The sequence below is a fragment of the Takifugu rubripes genome, chromosome 7 (assembly GCF_901000725.2).
Source record: "Takifugu rubripes chromosome 7, fTakRub1.2, whole genome shotgun sequence".
NCBI lineage: Eukaryota > Metazoa > Chordata > Actinopteri > Tetraodontiformes > Tetraodontidae > Takifugu > Takifugu rubripes.
This window is the reverse complement of record NC_042291.1, coordinates 13818786-13839638: the sequence shown is the minus strand read 5'-3', so window position 1 is coordinate 13839638 and position 20853 is coordinate 13818786. Positions and strand designations below refer to the sequence as shown.

Below are 20853 nucleotides of genomic sequence, written 5' to 3'. Positions count from 1 at the left end.
TCTCACCTGCACCATCAGGACCAAAGCCCCCCCCAGCAGAAACGTGACCAGATGTCACGTTTCTGCTCAAAAACCTCAGTCAATAATTCAATAATAGTGTAAATAAAGAGGCCCAACACGCCCCCGGTTCTTGTTCTGTAAACCTTTTTGCCTTTATTTTCTACATTTGGATCAGCTCATTGTGGAAGCCTGGACATGTCAATAACAACAAAGGTTCCTCACAGATCGCTCTGATCCCGTCATCTCTGTAAACACCTCCTCCACTGGAGGAAGCCAAAATAGAGGAAATAATCTGCTCTGCCTCCGCAGGAATGATAAAAAAAAACCCAGAGCCGCTAACAAAGCGTGATGATGGCTGAAAGGTGAGATATGGAACGCTGCACGTGCGATATGTCGCTCTGATCCGGACTTCCCTTCCTCCGCCAACGCTGCGGCGGTTCCCCCGGCAGAGGGCGGATGTGGAGGAACCAGCACCGCCAGCTGTTGGACCCCCCCCCCCCCCCACACCGCCAGAGGAAAGAAGCCCTTGGAGTGTCTTTTGTTTTCAAGAGGTCAAAGACGATATTAGAAGATGGAGTACAGTATTAGGCTACTGTGGCCCTTTTCCTATATGTCTGTGCAGTGCATCATGGGAGCTGGAGACCTCGGTAGGCGGTGGACATGGGTTATAGCGTCCTGCGTGTGTTAGCTCTCTAATAAACATCTTTACGACAGGCGCAGGGACCGCGGTTCCTGCTCCATGGCGCTCACACGGGACTGTAAAAACACACAAAACCATGTAAAAACTGGACATACAAATCTCAAGATATCACAAACATCTGATTTCTCTACCGCTAAGTGTCGACGGCGGACGCCGCGACGTCATCTCCGCTACTTTTTAAGGTTAGTCCCCTGGGTGTGCGGGACGTGCCGAGGGCTGCCACCAGGGGGAGACATAAACTGCTGCACGACGGAGGGGAGGACTCTGACACACACACACACACACACTACAGACAAGCACGCACACACTCTTCTTCACTTGAGTCCGTTTTCATCAGCCATTACAAAATTAAATAAAAATAAAAAGGATTCAGCCCCTTTCCGAAGCATACATTCATCTCAGTACACGCACGCGAATGATGAGCGCACACGCGGCCACAGAGGAGCAGTCAGTAAACGTTACGTGATGAGTTCAGGGGCTTTTTGGACCGCTTGTGTCTCGGACAACTGTGAGTGCAGAAGTCCCCGCTTCAATAGAACGTCTCCTTCCACAGCCAGGAGTGAGTCTCTGTCAGAAGTTTAAATCTAAAAAAAACATCAAAGAGAATACAGCAGCCATGTCCTCCAGGAGGAAGTCTTTTTCTGTGCCCGAACACCTCCGCAACAGGGGGTTGTACCGTCCGCTCCGTCCAAATCCTCTCACAGGAAGTCTCGTCTGTCCGGGTGCCCATGTTGGTGGTCCTATCCTGGGCCACGGTGTGTGAAAGCGTGTGTTTATGAGTGTGTTGTGCGGTCAGAAGACCTCTGGTAGTGTGACGTTACGGAGGAGCCACTGCTGGGAGCGCGAGTGTGTGCAGTCTCTGATGCTGGGCACCTGACTGTCCTCCTCGCTGGCCTTGTCCAGACACTGGTTACTGTTGACATGGATCAGGGTCAGCTTCTGCACACACACACACACACACGCGCGCAGAGTCAGAGTGTGTGAGAGGATGGCGGACCGGCTCAATAGGAGAACCAGGAGAGTTAGCTTTAGCACTAGCGTCATCACTCACCACGGGGTCGTAGTCCCACAGCTGGTTGCCTTTCAGATGGTGACACTTGAGCATCATGACCGGCCCGTTCAGTTTGGACACGTCCAGACACAAGTCGTCCGTCCTGATCTCCTTATTAGCCGTGTAGGAGAAAACCTGGGAAGATTTAACGCCGTCACAAACAGGAAACCCGTCTCCGGAGCAGCGAGTGTGTGTGTTTCTGCCCTCCTGGTACCTGGTTGCCTCCCATGCCGTGGCAGTTGAAAATACCCACTTTCTCGTTCTCCTTACGGGCCATGTTGTCCAGGCACTGGTTGGTCTCCACGTTACGGATCTAAAGATAAACCACAGGGGGATGTTAAGATGGCGCCTAAACAGAACCTTCCTGCGCTTCCTCGTGTCTGCTCTGATTTCATCTCAGATGCAGTGAATCACACACGCCTCTGTTTGAGGTCAGGTGTGTGTGTGTGTGTGTGTGTGTGTGTGCATACCTCTCCCAGGGAGTAATAGTGCCTGGGGATCTGAGAGTCAGGGTAGATGCTCTCCAAGTACCAACTGAAGGGCTTACACTGAAGCTTCTGCCTCAGAGCCGTCCGGGTCGCGATGTCCCCGTAGTCCACTTTGGTCACACCTACACACAAAAAACCCAACGAGCCACACTTGAAACTCGTTTTACAGATTTAGATGAGCAAAGGAACAGATGTTTTCTCTCACTTCTGCTGAGGGAAAAGTGAGAAACGGAGCTCACAGCGGCTAAATAGCGGTAAGCTAGCAAAGGTTAGCCTGAAGGAGCGCAGCGGCGTCTCCAGACGGTGCAGCAGGTGCCTGGATTCCTGACGACCTGGGTTCAGGGAGGTGCTGTACATAGATAAAGGCCCTTTTCTTCTTCTGCTTGCTCAGCACGTTTAAACAGGCGGCAGGTTCACCCCCCCCCCCGGAAACCCGAAGGTTAAAGTTCCTCAGTTGTAGCCGACTCACTCTTAATTTTCTCTCCTGCTCGTTCTGGCCTAAAACAAAATCAGCTCACTATTTTATTTACTTTCAGTCGTGTCTCCTCTCCCACAGTGTGTGCACGGATGTGGGCGTGTGCATGAGCCCAGCCTCAGAGGCGTGAAATTACCTGCCCCCCCCCCGACCGTCCCGCACCGCCGGTGCAGCTTCACACTGTCGGCAGGTTAATGGACAGATCAGGACTGGCGCAGAGATTAGCCTGCACGCCCGAGCGCATGCTCGTCTACATATTTGTACACGCTGAGGGTGTATTTAACTGTGGAGGAGGGAGATTAGTGACGGAACGGAGAGGAAACGGCAGGAAAAAGAGACCCCGAGAGGCCCCACGGGCAGCTAGCGGCACTCTTTAGCATTTAAAGCTGAGATGTTAGCTTATAGAGCCCAGTTCTGTTCATATCTTATGTCAAATATGTGAGCGACAGCAGCAGACAGGAAGGGTTTGATCCCATCTAAATGAATAATCGCTCAATAGTGCAGCTCAGATCACGACGGTGCCTCTTGGTTAGCTTTGATCTGGCTAGCTGCTCCCCCTGCAGGGCGAGTACGACCGAGGGGGGGAGCGCATCAAAGCAGCGCCACACACGGAGAGGTGGTGTAGCCTGCTAATAAAGAGGAGTACGAGGCCCGGAAGCCCTGACGCACCAGAGAGAGACCGGCTGGTCCACTCACCGGGAGAAATGATATAAAAGAAGTTTTTGAATTCGTCCATCCAGACTTCCGCCAGGCGCCGGTTGTTTTTGTTGATGATCTGTCCCGTCCCTCCGGGAAAGGTGTAGGGCGTGGCCTTTCGGAAGACGTGGCCCACGTGAGAGCACGTGACGATCTCCAAAGTGCCCCCGCACTGCCAAATCTGAGGAGAGAGTTAGTGACACACCTGAGCTGGGGGGAGGAGGGACGAGTGGACGACTGTCTGAGTCTGATGACGCCTGACAGGCTAATTATGTAGTCAGGACTAACCGGTGTGACGCACGTGTGTGTGTGTGTGTTCCTGTGTGTGTGTGTTTTTCTTGGACGCTCCTGCGGGCGTCTTCACTCACTCTGAACGAGATCTCCAGGTTCTCCCCTCCCCAGATGTCCATGCCTGCGTCATACGTGCCGATCTCCTGGAAATAGTCCCGGTCGATGGAGAAGAGTCCGCCTGCCATGGTGGGGGTCCTGGGGGGGGGGGGGGCAGAGAGTGATGGTTTGAGACATGAATCATCTCGCGCCGTCCGTCACCCACTTCCTGTTTTTATTTTGCTTCCTCTGCTGGTTAACCTCTGCCTCGTTTCTCCCCCTCACAAGAGTTTCCTGCTTCGCATCGGGGTTCTCGCCATCGCCGAGCATTCTGGGTAACGCGGTTCATTATCGGAAACAAAGCGGAGCACCGGGAGCAGCGCTCCGCGTCTGACCTGCGCCGTTCTTGCTCAACCTGTCGAGGATTTTATACGTAAATCACGTCGTTCCGTTAAAGAGCTTCTTAATTCCTGGTTTTCAGGCCACTTCCCGGACACCCTCGAGAACAGCCTGTGAAAAACGACCAGCGCTCCGCTCTCATCCGCCGTATTTATATGTGCGACCTTGGAAACGGTGTCAAGGACAACCTGAGGCACCAGCAGGAGATGGTTGACGGACAGGAATAAGCTCCGAGGGCGGAGTCACGCACGACCCCCCCCCCGGCACATCGGACCCACCTGACGGGCAGCGTGCGGTCGCCTTTCCGGCGGTCCATCTCTCTCTGGGGCACCGGGTACCAGCGGAAGTTCAGCTTCCAGTTGAAGCCTCCGTACGTCATGTCGGATCCCGCCATGTACTCAAACGTATCGTCGCTGATCACGTCGATGATGGGGCACACCACCGTTTTCCTGCACACACACATAATTGGCCATGCACTCTTGACCTGGGGGAGGGGGGGGTCAGTCACAGGTAACTGCTGCGTCTTACCTGTCTTTTTTGATGCGGGCCAGCAGAGGTTCAAGCCACCCTGTCGTGCACTCACAGTGAGCATCCAGGAAGGTTATGACCTAAAAAACCCACGGGGGGACATGATCAGACCACCCAGCAGCTCACACGCCATATATAGAGCACACACACACACACACACACACACCTGGCCAGTGGAGAGGGACGCTCCCTTGAGGCGGGCCCGGATGAGCCCCGACCGCTGGTCCATCCTCACCACTCGGACCGGGACCTCCAGCCTTCTGACGTACTGCTCCAACGGCCTCTTTAAGAAGTCTAAGAGAGAAGGTGAGAAAGAGACAATTTTCTCAGCAAACAGGCTAAAACACACACAGTGTTCACGCCTCAGTGTTTGCTTTAGCACTGCGAATGCATCTTAGCATGCACGCTGACTCTGCAAACACACACACACCCACACTCACACACACGCACACCCCCTCCTATGACTTCTTGCCTCCGTGGTGAGGTCCTGCTGGGTGGTGGCGGTTGGGAGAGATTGAGGGTAATAACAGACTATAATCCCTACGGCTGGTGAATTAAAGACCTAATCTCCCCCAAACAGGGATTAGCACTGCACGCACACGCACGCACACACACACACATGCAGCTGAGTGGTTGCTGGGCATCAGCGTCGGCCCACAAACCCAGTCAAATCATATAGCGGCTCCAAAAAATAGGCTAAGCCCTCAGACAAGAGGTCCGAACACTGGAGGAATTAGGCGGCGTGCGCGTCTGCGGGTGAGTGTGTACCTCGCTCGCTGGCGTCGTCCACCAGGATAATCTCCTCCAGAAGCGTGTGCGGAGAGCGGTCGATGACCGAGTGCACGGTCCGCAGCAGCGTGCTCCACGCCTCGTTGTGGAACACGATGACGACGCTGGTGCGGGGAAGGTTATCTGGATACAGCTTGTTCTTACACCTTCAGAGAGGGGAAAGGGCACATTCCTGGTGAGCGAGGTGGCGTGTGACCCGCCGCAGCTTTAAATACGGGGCGAAACAAAAAGACACGAGGGGGAGACGAGGATCCTGTAACGACGTCGCGATCCAGCAACTGAAGCAGATCCGCTCAAGACAGAGGGGACAATAAGCCCAGCAGCCACATATCACATCATCTTTTATGAATTTGAGAGAAAAAAATATCACAATTCTAATTGGAGTTGAAAGCCGAGGGGGAATAATGAGCGAGAGAGCAGCCTAAATACAGATGAAGGCAGACAGATAGGCAGAAACAGCCGGTCAGCACGATGGCAGTTGATTAGTGATGCTAATTAGGGTGCTAGTCATTATCGTAGCCATGTCAAGGACGCACAACAAGCCTTCATTTAAAGAGACAGACACAAGTCACGAGGGGAGACTGTGGAGGCCAATTATGGACGTGCACGTGGCCGAGCATCGTGTAGCAGGAGTCATCCGATGCAGCACAGTTTTATGATGTAAAACAAGGCAAGTAGAGTCAGAAAACTGCTTTAAAGTTTCCTGTTGATGCTGCAGAGAGGAACACTGATGTTTTCTCTGGGCTTGCACAAACGGTGACATAAAACCAGAATCTGGGAGACTTTCCAGCTCCGTCTCTGCTGCCAAACGCATATAGGAAACAGCTTTAAACTGGACCCATTGCTGGAAATAAGGCGGCTCTAACAGATGATTGATTCATGCCGATGAAACTATGGACACATTTTTGGGGAAGAACGCTGGAACTAAAGCGCATCGTGTGGAGAACATTTGCGGAAACAACGCTGCTCTGACATAACCAGACAAAATTCCCACAGTTAGGAGAGTCGCATGAACCTCCCTGACCCATAATCCACCTGTTCTTATTAGAAAACCAGCAGAAAGACAAAATAAAAGCGTTTCTACCAATTTAAACCAACGCTGCAGCATCTGTTAGCCTGTTAGCGCAGCAGAAACGGCTCCTGTGCGGGTGCAGACAGAGGGAACAGAGGGAGGGCCGGCTGCGTCTGGGATTTAAAGGTTATCCCAAAGCATCAGAGCATCCAGTTACAGCAGGGACGAAGATTGAACGGATGATCTCTCACTCGCGCTGTACACCACCGACCCGTCGCTAACGGAGACGACAGTTCCACAGAGCGCTCGCTTGGACGTCAGTCACGGAACCCTCGTGTCCGAAATCCAAAGATTCCAACTTCTTTTACGTTTCCTAACCTTGTTTCTGCGTCAAACCGTCCACGTGACCAGCTTGTTACCTCCTCCTCCTCTCAATCAACACTGAAGACAACCAGCATATCTCCCACCCCTCCACCGACTTCCTGTCCGATCCTGACAAAAGGAATGCAGCAGCAACAAAGGAGGTCGCGCTCCATCCTGCAGCTGCCTCTGGAGGGGGACTGTCAGTGAGGAAGGAAGGTCACCGAGCGTGCACGAGGACTCCCTGCAAGAACGCAGACCCTGACACTCAAACAGGCACTTGCTCGAGGTTTTCTGTGTTCCGCTTCAAGGAGCAGAAAAAGAAAAGCGGCCCTCCGAGAGACCGTGGTGAGGGAAACCTGCGGCGCTGACTCATGATTCTGGGGAGGATGACTTCAGACACAGGAGTGGCTGCAAGCTCCACTTATCCCATGAGTCGGGCTGCTGAAGCAACATCTGGCAGCAGCAGCGGCACAAATGGGCCGGCTTGTCCTGCCAGGGGGATCGTGTGGACGGCTGGGATGGGTGGACCTGCTGGTTTAATGAGACAGCACTGGTATTGCAACACAAAACACACACACACACACACACGGTTCCAGAGGAGAAGAGTGTAGAAACAGGGACCAGCAAAGAAAACATGAACCAACCCACACACACACACACACACACACACACACACACACACACACACACACACACACACGCACACAACCTCTCCTCTGAGCACACTAATAATACACTCTGGAAGTACATTTTTCCAACATTTAGTCAACGTGTGACTGCTGATTTTCCGAAAGGTCGCTGCCCGACACCAGTGTGCGTGTCTGATGATGTCACGTGGGACCGCTGAAACCGTACCGACCCAAATGAGGCAAAGGAACCACATTACGGTGCATTGAAGGGTCTCAAGCGGCGGGCCACACCTCTCGTCCCGTCTTCATCAGCTCCTGCTGGGCGCCCCAGTGTGGCAGGACCCCCATTCAGTCTGTTCGTGAGCCCAAACTTAGGAAGAACGACTTTGAGGACACCGTTCCGCTAAAATATACATGATGCAGCAACATGACTTTGCAGAAGAGCAAGAGCTAAGTAGGAAAAGCCTCCGCAAAGACTTCGGAAGTTTGGTTTCCAAGAGAATAATTGAGATTTGGTCATTTTCTCCAGCCATTTTAACGACTTTATCAGGATATTGTCTGTTTTAAGGACAAATGTGATTATTAGGCTGCGACTTTAATGATGACATTGCTGTAAAGAATTAATTCTTCCATTCTGTGTTCTTCTAAACCTGTCACACAGACACACACACACACACACACACACACAAACACAGAGTTATTGACTCTGTCTTATCTCCTAATTGGAAAAGCAGATAGACGGAGGGAATGCTGAGTGAAAACACACCCAGTAATCAGCTCCCGCTCAGAGACTCAAACCCATTTCACGGATCAATGTCCTCTTTCTTTCCCGCCTGCCTCACGTGCATGTGCACCTGTCCGTCAATCTCCCTACCTGATCCGTGCATGTTTCCCCTGGTGGAACACAGCAGGAAGGTGCTGGGAGAGGCGGGCCTGGTTTCCACCTGCCTGAACTAATCGTGACCAATGTGGTGCTTTGCCCACTCTTCCTGGATTCTGATGCAACCAACTTTCGCCTGCTTAAAATAATATCGATAACTGAAACCCCCCCCGACAAACTACCGATACGAGGCCTTCACCAACTTCCTGTTCCGATGGGTAAAATTGGATTAAAACCTTGAAACCAGCACACACACACACACACACACACACACACACACACACACTGTGATGGGTGCTGCGTATCCTTCTGAAGGACAGGGGTTGTGGGGTGGCTGGATGACCTCTGCCTCCGGGTCACAGTGATCTATTACTGCCCTCGAGCTACAATGACGCTCTCTCACCCCCCACTCTCTCCACACACACTTCTTCCTCCTGCAGGAGTGTCTTCCTCTATGGACAAAGCTCTGGGTTCAGCATATTTTGTGCCATTATTGTGAAATGTATGTGCACTCTCCGCCCTCCACAGGTACGCAAAGACAACCCAACCTAATCTGCTGTCAGGATCTCCTGTGGCGCCATCGTGTCGCGATCCTCGACACGCCCTGAAACGTTTACTGAGCTAGAAGAACGAACCAAAAAGGGTTTTATAGAGTGACAACGACGAGTTTGATCATTGTACAGGCCACGCGGGCTTGTGGTTCCCGTTTATCCCCGCTGTGGCAGCTACCGGCGGCCATTTTGAGGCGATGCTAATGCAAGCAGCGCCAGCTAACGGCAGGATCCACTCACCCTTCCAGGCGGACGTCAGGCAGGGATCGATTGAGAGCGATCATCTCGGAGGCCATGAGGTTGAACTGGTTGATCTTAAACATTTCCTTCATCTTCTCTTGGTTCTCCTTCGGGATAACGACGGGCTTCCCTCCTTCGCCGGGCCCATCTCGTGGCCTGGTGAGGGTGTCTACCATGGCAACACACACACACACACACACACAATGATAGGAGGCCCAGGCGGTGTATTCCCGTCTCATCTCCCCACTCACCCTCTCTCCCGGGCAGTCCTCGCTCCTTTATGTTGTCACACTTGTTGCACTCGCTGAAGTAGAGCAGGATGAACATATCCAGCATCACCCAGACCAGCGAGGTGGCCAGGACCACTTTACAGTAGGCGAACCTCCTCATCCTGGAAGGCGATAAGACAGAGGGAAGCACGGGGTGAGGTGCAGCTTTCATTTTCATACTCTCTCTCTCGCCTCCTCCTCCAGCAACAGCCAAGTTCCCTCTCGGTGTCTCTACTGATACATGTTTAATGGTATGTCTCAGGCAAATATTTGGCTCGACTGGGTGTCAGACGGAGTGGAAAAGAGTGGTGGCAGGAAATTAAATGTGGTGGAGGCCAGTGTTAATCTGTAAACGAGGAGTATTTATCCTTCCACCCAGGTCTCAGCGCTTATCTGAGATTAAAACACTAGATTTCCAACGGCGACCTCAGAGAAACGATTAAATGGTCTCACAAATATGCCCCCAGTGGTTGCTAGTGTCAGCGAGGAACCACCGTCAAGTGAACATCTTTTCCCTAATACCATGAGCACTCCGGCCTCCTGTGGCTGTGATAGCGCTGGTCTCCAGCAGGCTGTCGGAGCCCAACGTCGGCGGCATTATTATTCCTCTACTCCCCTCTCCTTCTCTCCTCCAGCCCTCTTCCTCCTGTCTTTGGCCCGTTTATCTGCCTCAATGATGCCTCCGGTTGCAGCGGCACAGGCAAGAGGGAGAAAATTAATTTGGCCAGAGCGATTCCCCTCATGCCCCTGGGAGGGGGAGAGGAGAAAACCCTGTTTGTGCATAGCTAGCTTACCTGAGCTCAGCTCATGGAGGGTGGAAAACTGCAGAGCAGCACTCCTGAAGTCCACCTTGATAGGATTCTAGTGGCAAAACGAATGCTGAATGAACAGTTTGCTCTCAGACTTTGTCCCTCCCACTACTTTAGTGCGTGAGGAGCACAATTGCTCCATAGCTGCCTGCGGTGCCATGCTAGTTTGTCCAGTTCTGTCAGGTTACGAGCGCGTGAGAATGCTTAGCACACTCCTCCATGATGTTGGCCACAGATATGAAAACCTTTTTTGGACCCTTTACCAGCTCTTTTGATGCCCGTAAAGGGTCCTGATTTGAGGTCCGTCCGGGTCCCACCTCCATTTTGAGGAAGTGAAATGTTCAAAAGAACTGATTTGTGTTTATTAATAGAAATTCTTTGCGGTGGATCACAAATTCCACGTTTCTCTACTTTACTGGAAATCTGAGCGCTTCCTCCTGCGGCGCTGACTCACGTCTGGGTTCTTCCTGCTTTTAACGGTTTTCCAGTTCTGACCACGGATTGTCTCTTATGTTGCGTTTACGACTCTGCCGCTCCTCAGCTTTGCTGTCTGTAACCAATTTGCTTTCAATTTAAGCTGTTTAGTTACATTCTTGGCAGAATGTTGTTAACCTTCTCCTGTATAGTCAAATAACCCCCCCCCCGCGCCCCAGAGAACACCGCTTTAGCATATCCTGTGTGAGCTGTTGATTACAGAGATCAACGTGGATTCTTGGAAAAGCCACATTGGTTCCAAAGGTGTGAGATTCCGCCTCAATTCTGCTGAATTTTCCAGGATATAAAGCAAAAGGAAAAATGAATTCTCACCCACAGAGTATTCATATACACCCATATACACCCAAGGCCACCTCATTGGGTGCAACTGTCCACCAACCCAATGTATTTAGGCACGTTGCCTAGGCAACTTGTGTTGAAAGAAGGGCTACACAAAGAAAGGCTCATCAAAACACAGCAATAGAAGATTGGAAAAACGTTGCCTGGCGAGTCTCAGATGGTCGGGTCAGAATTGGCCGTAGCAACATGAAAGCATGGACCCATCCTGCCTGGTATCACTGGTTCAGGCCGGTGGGGGCCCTTTAGGACCAGTTGAGCATCATTTGAATGCTGCAGCCTACTTGAGTGTCGTTAATGATCATTTCACCCCTTTATGACCACAGCTATGGCTACGTCCAGCAGAATAATGCACCATCAAAGACCTCATATCTTCTGGAACATGATGATAGATTGACTGCTCTCTAACGGCCTCCACAGTCACCAGAGCTTAATCCGATAGCACCGTTGGGATCTGCTGGAAAGGGAGACTCACATCATGGATGTGCAGCGGCTGCCTGATTCTATCGTATCAATATGGACCAAGATCTCTAGTAAAGTAAAGCAGCTCTGAAGGCAAAAAGGGGGTCAAAGCTGTTACTAGGTGTGCCTAATATAGTGGCCGGTCAGCGTATAGAAAAGCAGAAAGCAGCGGCGTGATGCGAGACGGAGATCACATGACATCCAGCTCATGCAGCCGCTCTGCTCACGGTCTCTAATCGAGCGCGGCTGGAGGAGCCCGGGGTCCGAGCCCTGCTCCACGACGCCGGATCCTGCTTGGGTGCACATGAGTGTGTCACAAGTTCCGCGATTTCATGTTGATCCACTAAACAGATCTTTCTCCAACGCTGACTCCCGTCCCTCCAGCTCCCATTGATGTCGTCTCCTTTCATGAGTGGTTGCCATCACAACTTCCCTACAAGAACACAAGTTCCCCCGTCTCCCTCCCCTCCTCTCCCCTCCTCTCCTCTCCTCTCCTCTCCTCCCCCCTCCTCTCCTGTCCCCTCCCCTCTCCTCCCCCCCTTCCTCTCCTCCCCTCCTCTCTCCCCTCCTCCCCCCTCCTCTCCTCGCCTCCTCTCTCCTCTCCTCTCCCCCCTTCCTCTCCTGTCCCTCCCCTCTCCTCCCCCCCTTCCTCTCCTCTCTCCCCTCCCCTCTTCTCCTCTCCTCCCCCCTCCTCTCCTCGCCTCCCCTCCTCTTCCCCCTCCCCTCCCCTCTCCTCTCCCCCCCTCCCCTTCCTCTCCTCTCCCCCTCCTCTCCTCTCCTCCCCCCCTTCCTCTCCTCTCCTCCCCCCTTCCTCTCCTCTCCTCTCCCCCCCCCTCCTCTCCTCTCCTCCCTCCTCTCCTCCCCCCCCTCCTCTCCTCTCCTCCCCCCCTTCCTCTCCTCCCCCCTTCCTCTCCTCTCCTCCTCCCCTTCCTCTCCTCTCCTCTCCTCTCCCCCCCCTTCCTCTCCTCTCCTCTCCTCCCCCCCCCTTCCTCTCCTCTCCTCTCCTCTCCCCCCCCTTCCTCTCCTCTCCTCTCCTCCCCCCCCCTTCCTCTCCTCTCCTCTCCTCTCCCCTCCCCTCTCCAGTCTAATCCGCCTTTATAGATTCAGCCGCTCTCGGTGCTCGTTGGGAAAACATTTGAGGATGCAGAGCTTTGCTCAGGCCTCTTTCTCTGGTTTATCCTTCACTCTTTATTTGCTAAAATAAAGAGGACAGAGATCATGCTGTCCTTGGCTCCCGTCGGCTTGATAAGCTCAACAGTTTCCTAGACGACGCTGATGGGAGCAGCGATTGTGAGCGCAGCTGTAATGCCCCTAAACCAAAAGGTCTGGCCGATATTACGGAAGAGAGCAGCAGCAAAGCTACACAATCGCTGTTACTTCAAGGTCATGACCTTGACCGGACACGTCCTGAGCCCAGCGAAGAAGAAGATAACCATGACAACAGTCCGTGTCAGCTCTGGAGGTGCTTCCAGCTTTAAAGACGCAGCACATGAGAGCGCTGCCCGTGGTGGCAGAACAGGATTACCCATGCAGAGCTTGGCACCCACTCAAAATGGAGTAAACATTCCAGGCTCCAAACACTCGGGCCTCTTTGGCCAGGATCAATACTCATTACTGTCACAGCAGCTGTTCTCAGGACAGTTGCAGAGAGGGCGGCGCGCACGGGAGAGTGCACGCTGTGGCCACACCAGTGCTGAACAACACACACACACACACTAGCGTTGGACCTGCCAGGGTTGTGTGTCCGGTGCTCTCTCACTTTTATTATCCTCATGCCAACTTCTAAAAAGGTTGATCGGCCTCGGGCACCTCGGCCTCATTTCCTGGCCTTCAGTCATCCTCCACTGGCTTCTACTTTCTACATTTATTTTAAAGTAACTCAGCGGCACCAAATCGACTTCAGGCTTTGGTGTTTTTTTTGGTGGTGGGCGGAGCCAACACCGGAGACCAGTATGGTAGCCATGGTTACAGCTACAGATGGATTAAAACCCATCATCATCAGTCTATATCATCAGATGGTTTACGGTATTTAAAAGATAGTTTACACAGAGAGAAAAGTAATTAAATGAAACTTTACGTGAAATCTGCTTTAAACAAACACACAAAAATAAACTGAACATTATTAACTGGACAGACTTGGCTCTATTCTTACAGAGTTTTTTAAAAAAAATTTTTTGCATCCTGCATATTGTCGCTCCTCGGCAACAATTGTGCATCCAAATTACATCCTGATAATGGAGCCATTGTTTTTGGAACCGGCTCATCAAGGTGTTGGCTCCCATTTAGCTAGCTATTGTCTGTGCCAGCCCTCGTTAGCATGGAAATGTAAATGACGCTGCAGCAGCATCTCCACACGCACGTCACAGACACAGGTGGAGAACGTGTAACCTGGGGAGGAAGAGGAGAGCATGGGTGTACCTGTGCGAGCGGATGACGGGTCTCTGGCGGGACGTGCGGGGGGGCTCCACCAGGAGAGGGGGCGGAGCGTCAGAGATCCCACTTCCTCCTTTAGCCGTCACTCAAACATGCTCCTGCAACAACAGAGAAAAGGTGGGATAAGAAAAATGTTTGAAACAGACAAAAAAAAGCCCCTGAATTTCCAGAAAGCCGATGTCTCTTTTACTTAACTGACTGTGTGGGTTGAAAAAGGCCCCTTCAGTGAGTAAATGGAGGAAAATAAGAACGGCGGAACACACAGGACTATTAATAACACGCGTTGAGGTTGTGTGGAGGCACAGGCGGCTTCGGCTGTCATTTATAAACCGCTGGTGCAGCGCTGCGTCTCTGAAACCATCCATCCAGCCCCGTCCTTCCTTCTGCTACCACCTAAAGGTCAAACGTAATAAAAGCCTTCTGCGGGCCCGGGAGAGGAGTGGAGAGAGAGCGGCAGAAGACAGAAGGATGAAGGGCCGGAGGGCCGGGGCTGCAGACTGCTGATGGGTTCTCAGAACTGCTCGTTTCACTGGATTAATCTGCTATTTTTGAAAATTCCACAGAGAGAAAATGACAGTGAATATAACTCAGGGGGGAGGGGGGGGGGAGGATGTGGGACTGTGCATCCTTCAATCTGGTCCTTGGCCTACTATGAAGCCGAGTCATCATTTTTATCTGCAGGGATTTCACGTTCCATCCCCGTGTGTGTGTGTGTGTGCTGTGTGTGACAAGAGCGTGAAAACACGAGGAGACGCGGCACGAACCTCCCCTGCACTCGCACGCACGCCGATGCCAGAAAAATAACCTGGCAGCGCCGACGCGGGAGCGTCTTCAGCTGGACTCCTGCCGCGGCTACTTTAGCGCGACAGCTAAATGCTGAGAAAACACAGATGCCACAAAAAAGGAAAAGAGGACAAAAAAGAAGGGAAGAACCACGTCGCACGTTCGTGATTAAATGCAGCAGAGCGGCAGCTTTGCGTCGCCAGAACAGGTTCAGGGTTTGTACAGGCTAATGCACGTTTAAATATTGCAACACTATCTCCTAGGCGATGGCTCGCATTTGAATGCTAGCATTCAAATCAGCTTCCCTATCACACACCTCTTGCCTGTCTCCGTTTGACCCAAGAAGCACAAACAGCTTGGCGGACACGTCCAAAGCCTCAGAAATGACCTTTACTCTGGGCAATTAAGAGAGAAATATGGGCTGAGCAAAGCTAACAGACAGTCACGTCGGCTCTCCGTGATTCCCAGAGCTCGGCACGAGCAACTAGCCGCGGCTAAGCGCTAAAACCTCGCCGTTCCGCTCTTTCTGTGGACTTTCTGAAGCTGCCTTGGAGAGCAGGGGAGCGCTGTTCCACGCCACGAGGGCTTTCAGCCGTTTACCCGCGTTACCCGACTCTGTTCGTAGCATATGTTGGAACAGAGGGAGTCCAAAGATGACATCGCTGAGCGTAGCAACAAACAGACTGCCATTTCTGTGCCAGACGGTCTTCCAGCCCACATCCTTCCACGCTCCTGTCAACCTCTCGCCTCCTCAAAACACCTTGTGTCTCTGGCGGTGGGGGTGGGGGTGGCGGTGGGGGGTGGGGGCAGATGGCAGCAACCATCTCACCTGCGGGCAGACGACCGTTTCTGACGGGTTTGATGGAAAAACAAAGGGAGGAAATCAGGAATTGTAAGAATAGAGGGAGGAAAGTCAAGTTTAACCTGGATGGAAGCGCTCACACGGCACCATTGGGGGGGGGGGGTAGTTTCTTGATATACAGAAGAGAGGGAGGAAGAGGAAGGGACAGTACCAGGGGACAGGCAGATGAAAAGAGTCCCACAGAGAAAAGGCGCCCTGCTTCCTGTTTACAGACAGTTAAGTGAACAAGAGGAGCAGAGCAGGGGGCTGCTGGGGCGCAGGTGACGCTCCCTCGTGCACCGCCCGACTTCCTGCATGTGCGTCCTGCGGTTACACAGTCGAAGACAGACGCTTCCATCCTGCCCGACAACGTTTGCTTTCTCTCTCGGTAGAGTAACCTCTGACCTCCTTCTGCTCGGGCCGGTGCCCATGTTTACGGGAATAAGCAGTCAGTGAACGCACCGCTGTGTGCCGAGGGCCTCCAGGCAATGACAGAACCCTGAGCTGGGGTGGGGGGGTGGGGGGGGTATCAGAACCCAAGCCATGTGTGGAAGAACTGAGCTGTAAACATACATTACTACCGGACCACAGCGTTCTATTTCTAATGGCCAAAAGTCATTTTTATTGCACATATCCATTAACCATAACAACAATTATAGTCATTTTCCATGTGAAGAAGCACAATAACAAGCCATTAAAACAGATATTACTTGGCAGGTTATTATGTCATATTCTGTAAGCTGGCTCGATATTATAAATATTGAAGACGTCTGATCCATAAAGCCGGTCACCACTTGATGGAATCACCCCCCCCAGACACCCACACACCCTTAGAACAGGCTTTCACGGACTGGGTCAGCCAGTCGGCACCAGCATCAGAAGCAGAGAGCAGCATGCTAGCTGAAGCATATGGAACGTTGCTGTAGACTCACAGGCGGCCTCGCGCCGTCTGCCCGCCGTACCCACGCTAACCCACATCCCGACACGCCGGCCACGTGCACAAACTGAAAACACACCACAATTCATCAGGCTCGAGTAGCTGCTGATACGACAAGAGGGGCGTCAATACGACACCCTTCAGACACGCTAACACTGGTAGCAAATAACGCTGAATAAATAATGGCGACTACAGATGTTTGGTAGCACACGGAGCTCTGTACTTGGGGGGGGGGGGGAACACTGTCACACGGCCCAGCCAGCAGGACTGTGTATTTTATTTAGATTATTCATGTTTGATTTAGGGTGAGTTGGATCAACCGTTGTAAGTAAAAGCTAATTAATGCTGGATTTACTTATGTCTATTTATACATCCTGGTATGCTAGTGTCGCTCTCATAGTCGCGTTAATGTAGCCGGAGCTCCGTTGTTATCTGGGATCAGCTGCAGAACTTGGGTGGTAAAAATTTAGGAGGGGTCGTATCTCAGTGGAGGCAGAGACAGAAGTCGGTTAAATCAACGTTGGATTCAACAGAAAGATTCAATATTGAGCTTAAAGGAAGCTGGAATCTGTTTGGGTGAAAGTGATCATGCAAAGCTGTGTGTGTGTGTGTGTGTGTGTGTGGGTGTGTGTGGAACGCTGGTCCACCAATCATTAAACAAAACTGATGATGGGAAAACAAGACAAAAGTTAACTGCGGGGTCAATAACGCTCTTTACAGTCAAATAAGCCCGGAACGCCATGTGGACGCGGTTCCCTGAATGAAGGCGGAAGGTTAATAGAAAGATACTTTATTGATCCCAAACTGGGACATTACGGAACGCCTCCTTTGGTGGGGATCATTACGCTGGAAACCTGCCCCGACTCAGCAATTTTCAGAGCGACCATTGATTATTGTCTCCAGTCAACTACTGTTGCTAATGAATAGCTCCGATGCTGTTTACGGACAGCAGGAATGTGGCGGAACGCCGCCGAGGAGGAGGAGAGGCTCTGGAAGGGATGAAGGGACGGATCCTTCCTGCTGAGGGTGGAGGTGAATCTTCCCGGTTCAATCATGGAACCCAGCGCTCCACTACCGGGAGGCCTGGCTCCTCTTAGCACGGGCGTCCGGAGAACAACAGAAACACTCATCCTCATGGAATCCGCTCCTTCCCAAGCGGAAAATACTGCAGCTGGAAGCCAAAACGAACCTCCGCCGAGTTCTAGATCCCGGATTCTTATCGTGAGGCCAGCGGGAGCGGCGTGGCTGAGGCAGAGCAGCTGTGGCAGACGGCGCTCCGGCGGAGCTGGAGAACATTAGCGGGGGCCGCGGCTTTAGAGGCGAAGATACGGCAACGTGACGCGAGGCTGGGATAACACTCGGAGCCAACGGGACCGGAGTCGGAGCGTCTGCGTCAGCCTTGAGCTGCGTCCAGCCTCCGGAGAGGGAAGCTAGCTCGCAAGTCTCCCCCGTGGCTCCGGCTGACCCACTTCTGCGGAACTCTATCCCTAATGTGACCCAACGGAGAGCCAAAGGACACCAGAGCCGGAGCGCTGTCGTCCTCCTCCGAAACGCACGCGACCTCCGCACCCTCCAAACCACTCCGACGTGTTTATTTTAAACATATTCTGGCAAATGTCCTTCATCCCAACACCAACGGAAGGAGCGGAACGTGTGGAATCGAGTGTGACGAGGCTGCGGAGCAAAGTTCTGTACCTCCAACCAGGATCGGGACTGAAACCACCCAACACCAACGGAGAGACGTCCCATCGGGGGAAGCACCTCGGCTCCGTGGCCACGGATTCAACGCACAGGCCCGTTTAAATCGGAATACCGCGCAGCGGGATAAAGACACGGCGGAGGGATTTCCAGCAGGAAAACACGCTTGTGTCGTTCGTTCCCTCCGCCGGCTGACGTGCACACGCCGGCCGGTCTGATCCGGAGCCGTATTCACGCCCGCAGGCTCCCGTCCTACATATTTATGGCGTTTGCTCGGCAGGAACTTCCTGTCCGGCACATGGCGGCGAGCGGCGAGCTCCCTAAACTGAAGCCCAACCAGTTGTGCAACGCATAATCCGATTATCAGACTAGGATCAGAGTAGTCATTAGACTCAGCCTCACGTTTGACACGCTGGTTAGAGGAGATCTGGGATCTGGGATCTGGGATCTGGGATCTGGGATCCCCCCCCCCATCCCCCCGATCAATGGCTCCTCCACTCCAGAGTTTCCGTTAGATTATTGGATCATTCCAGCCTTTTCCTCCTTCCTACGTTCATTCCGAGCGTCGGATCCATTCATGGTCGGAGAGGATCAACAATGGCATTCCTGTGCTCGCAGCTCCAGGTGGCCGTGGAAACCCAATCCCAGACCGGGTCTTGCTGGAATACAGATCGGCGGTGCCGTCGAGTGCTGCCGCCTCCCTCCGGACACGCGGGCCAGAATAGCGCTATTGTTCTGGAGCGGCTCGGGGCCATAAATGAGCCCCGGCTACTGGGCCCGACAGAGAGACCGCCCTTATCACAAAGGTCGGACATCAAGGAAACCTGGTTCTGTCTCAGCTCCTGACCCGGCCGATGATCACCGAGCAGGTCGGGAATGCCCCCAGCGTGGAGTTCTGTCACATCACGTGCGCAGAAACACAGGACAGGAAACGCATCATGTCCACGCCACGGCCTTGAAATGAGGAACATGATTCATTTCCTTTGGAAGCTCGGACGGCTCTGCCCTCAGCAAGCGGGCCGAGTTGAGACGCGGTGGTCGGAGCTCGCGCCTGTGGTTCCGAGCACGCCAACGTGCACGTCTGAGCAGGCGTTGCACAACACCTGCAGGAAGCACGTGCTGCAACGTCATCGTCTTTATAGGCTCCAGAAGATCGGTTCTGTGAAAAGCCAGGACCTGATATCCAGGCGGCAATTGCACACCTCACTCCTGCACATGATCGTCCAGAGCACGCACGCACGCACGCACACACACACACACACACAGAACTGGACCCAAGGTCGGTTCCCTGGTCAATCCGGAACCGCCTAAAACACCGTGCACGTTCGTCCTCCTCCTTCCAGCTCTTCCTGCACACGCGCACGGACTGACCTCAGATGCTGGAATCAAACCCCGGGGAAATTCCGCTGGCAACGTCAGAAATGCGGTGGCTGTCCGCACCGGCGGCGTCGGTCCCGCACGCACCGTCCTGACCTCGGTCCACGCACCGGCGAGGGTTCGATTCAGCTAAAGAGTAGGAAACGTCCCGCGGAGAGGCGCTAACACACCGTGTGGCTGCCAACTTTAGACACTGGCAGCCCTTTTTCGGTTCCCCGGGACAAGTCAGCCATCATCTGCGCGGAGCGTGCGGGGAAAGTGGCCGCGGCGGCGCGTTCACGACAAGTCACCACGGAGGCTAAAACGAGAGCTCTTTAAAAGTCCATTCGGTGTTTCCCCCCCGCGGAGGAGAGGCGGGATTTTATTCATTTGACGTGTACCAGAATCGTCGCGAAAGAGCGGGCGGCGTCTTATTTGCCACCGCGGAGAAAACGGTAATTTAGTGCGGGTAACGGGAGTCGCATCCACCGTTGCTCCGCTGCTTCTGTCAACAAGACCGTAGCGCCAGGCTGCTGCCATTAGACAACCCGAGAGGCTGCCAGCGGCTAAAAACAACCAGCATATTTCAGGGAGCCCCCCCACCCACACACAGCCGCCTTACCTAGAGTCGAGGCCGGTCCACCGTGGGCTCGCTACGTGGGAGAAATCTGACGTCGATGCGGTTCAAAGTATCTCAGCTAAGTTAGCCAGCTAGCTAGCTTAGCGGGCTAACGATGGGGGAAGCGAGGTCCTGTCCGCGAGACGGAACAGATACAAAAAAAAAAACACAAGAAGAAGAAGAAGCGGCGTTCGAGGGCGGCGGGTCCTCCCAGAGATCTTACCGGATGCGACGGACATCCATTTGGAAAGAGCCGTGGAGCCGCAGTCGAGTCGGCAGCGCAGCTATGCGGTGTGTGTTCGCTCTCCGCCGCGCTGGGGGAGAGAGAGAGAGTGTGTGTGTGTGTGTGTGTGTGTGAGGGAGGGAGAGAGAGAGAGTGTGTGTGTGTGTGTGTGAGGGAGGGAGGGAGAGAGAGAGAGTGTGTGTGAGGGAGGGAGAGAGGGAGAGGGAGAGCTGGGGGAGGCTGCCGATGTGACCGGCAGCATCACTGGACTCATCCCTCCCTTCACAGCCTCAACCCGGAAGACACCGCTACTCGGAGGGTCCAGGACGGGGCAGAAGTGTTCCGAGGTCGCGTTTTCTACCGCCCCAGAGGTTGGGGAGCCTGAGATCTGGCGCCACCTCCACGTCTTCGTGCGTTTAAAGTTGGCTTTCGATGAAAGCAGAGGATTAAATCCTGACTTTTCC

General features: G+C 53.2%; 1 protein-coding gene across 5 annotated transcripts; it reads right to left on the bottom strand.

The window, feature by feature from the left end:
* Positions 1-127: 127 nt before the first annotated feature.
* Positions 128-20531, bottom strand: LOC101076724 (polypeptide N-acetylgalactosaminyltransferase 1). 5 transcript variants are annotated; one of them, XM_029839454.1, is made up of 14 exons: positions 20390-20531; positions 13918-14030; positions 9380-9519; positions 9129-9297; positions 5433-5599; positions 4831-4958; positions 4665-4744; positions 4415-4585; positions 3779-3896; positions 3411-3591; positions 2222-2361; positions 1966-2064; positions 1752-1886; positions 1493-1639 (listed from the first exon to the last, which is right to left on the bottom strand). In XM_029839454.1, the coding sequence occupies exons 3-14, from the start codon at positions 9516-9518 to the stop codon at positions 1493-1495; spliced, it is 1674 nt and encodes a 557-aa protein (XP_029695314.1). In that variant the 5' UTR covers position 9519; positions 13918-14030; positions 20390-20531. The 5 variants fall into 5 exon arrangements, with proteins under 5 accessions (XP_029695317.1, XP_029695314.1, XP_029695313.1 ...); XM_029839453.1 differs by lacking the exon at positions 20390-20531 and adding an exon at positions 20170-20326; XM_029839455.1 differs by lacking the exon at positions 20390-20531 and adding an exon at positions 19563-20116.
* Positions 20532-20853: the final 322 nt, after the last annotated feature.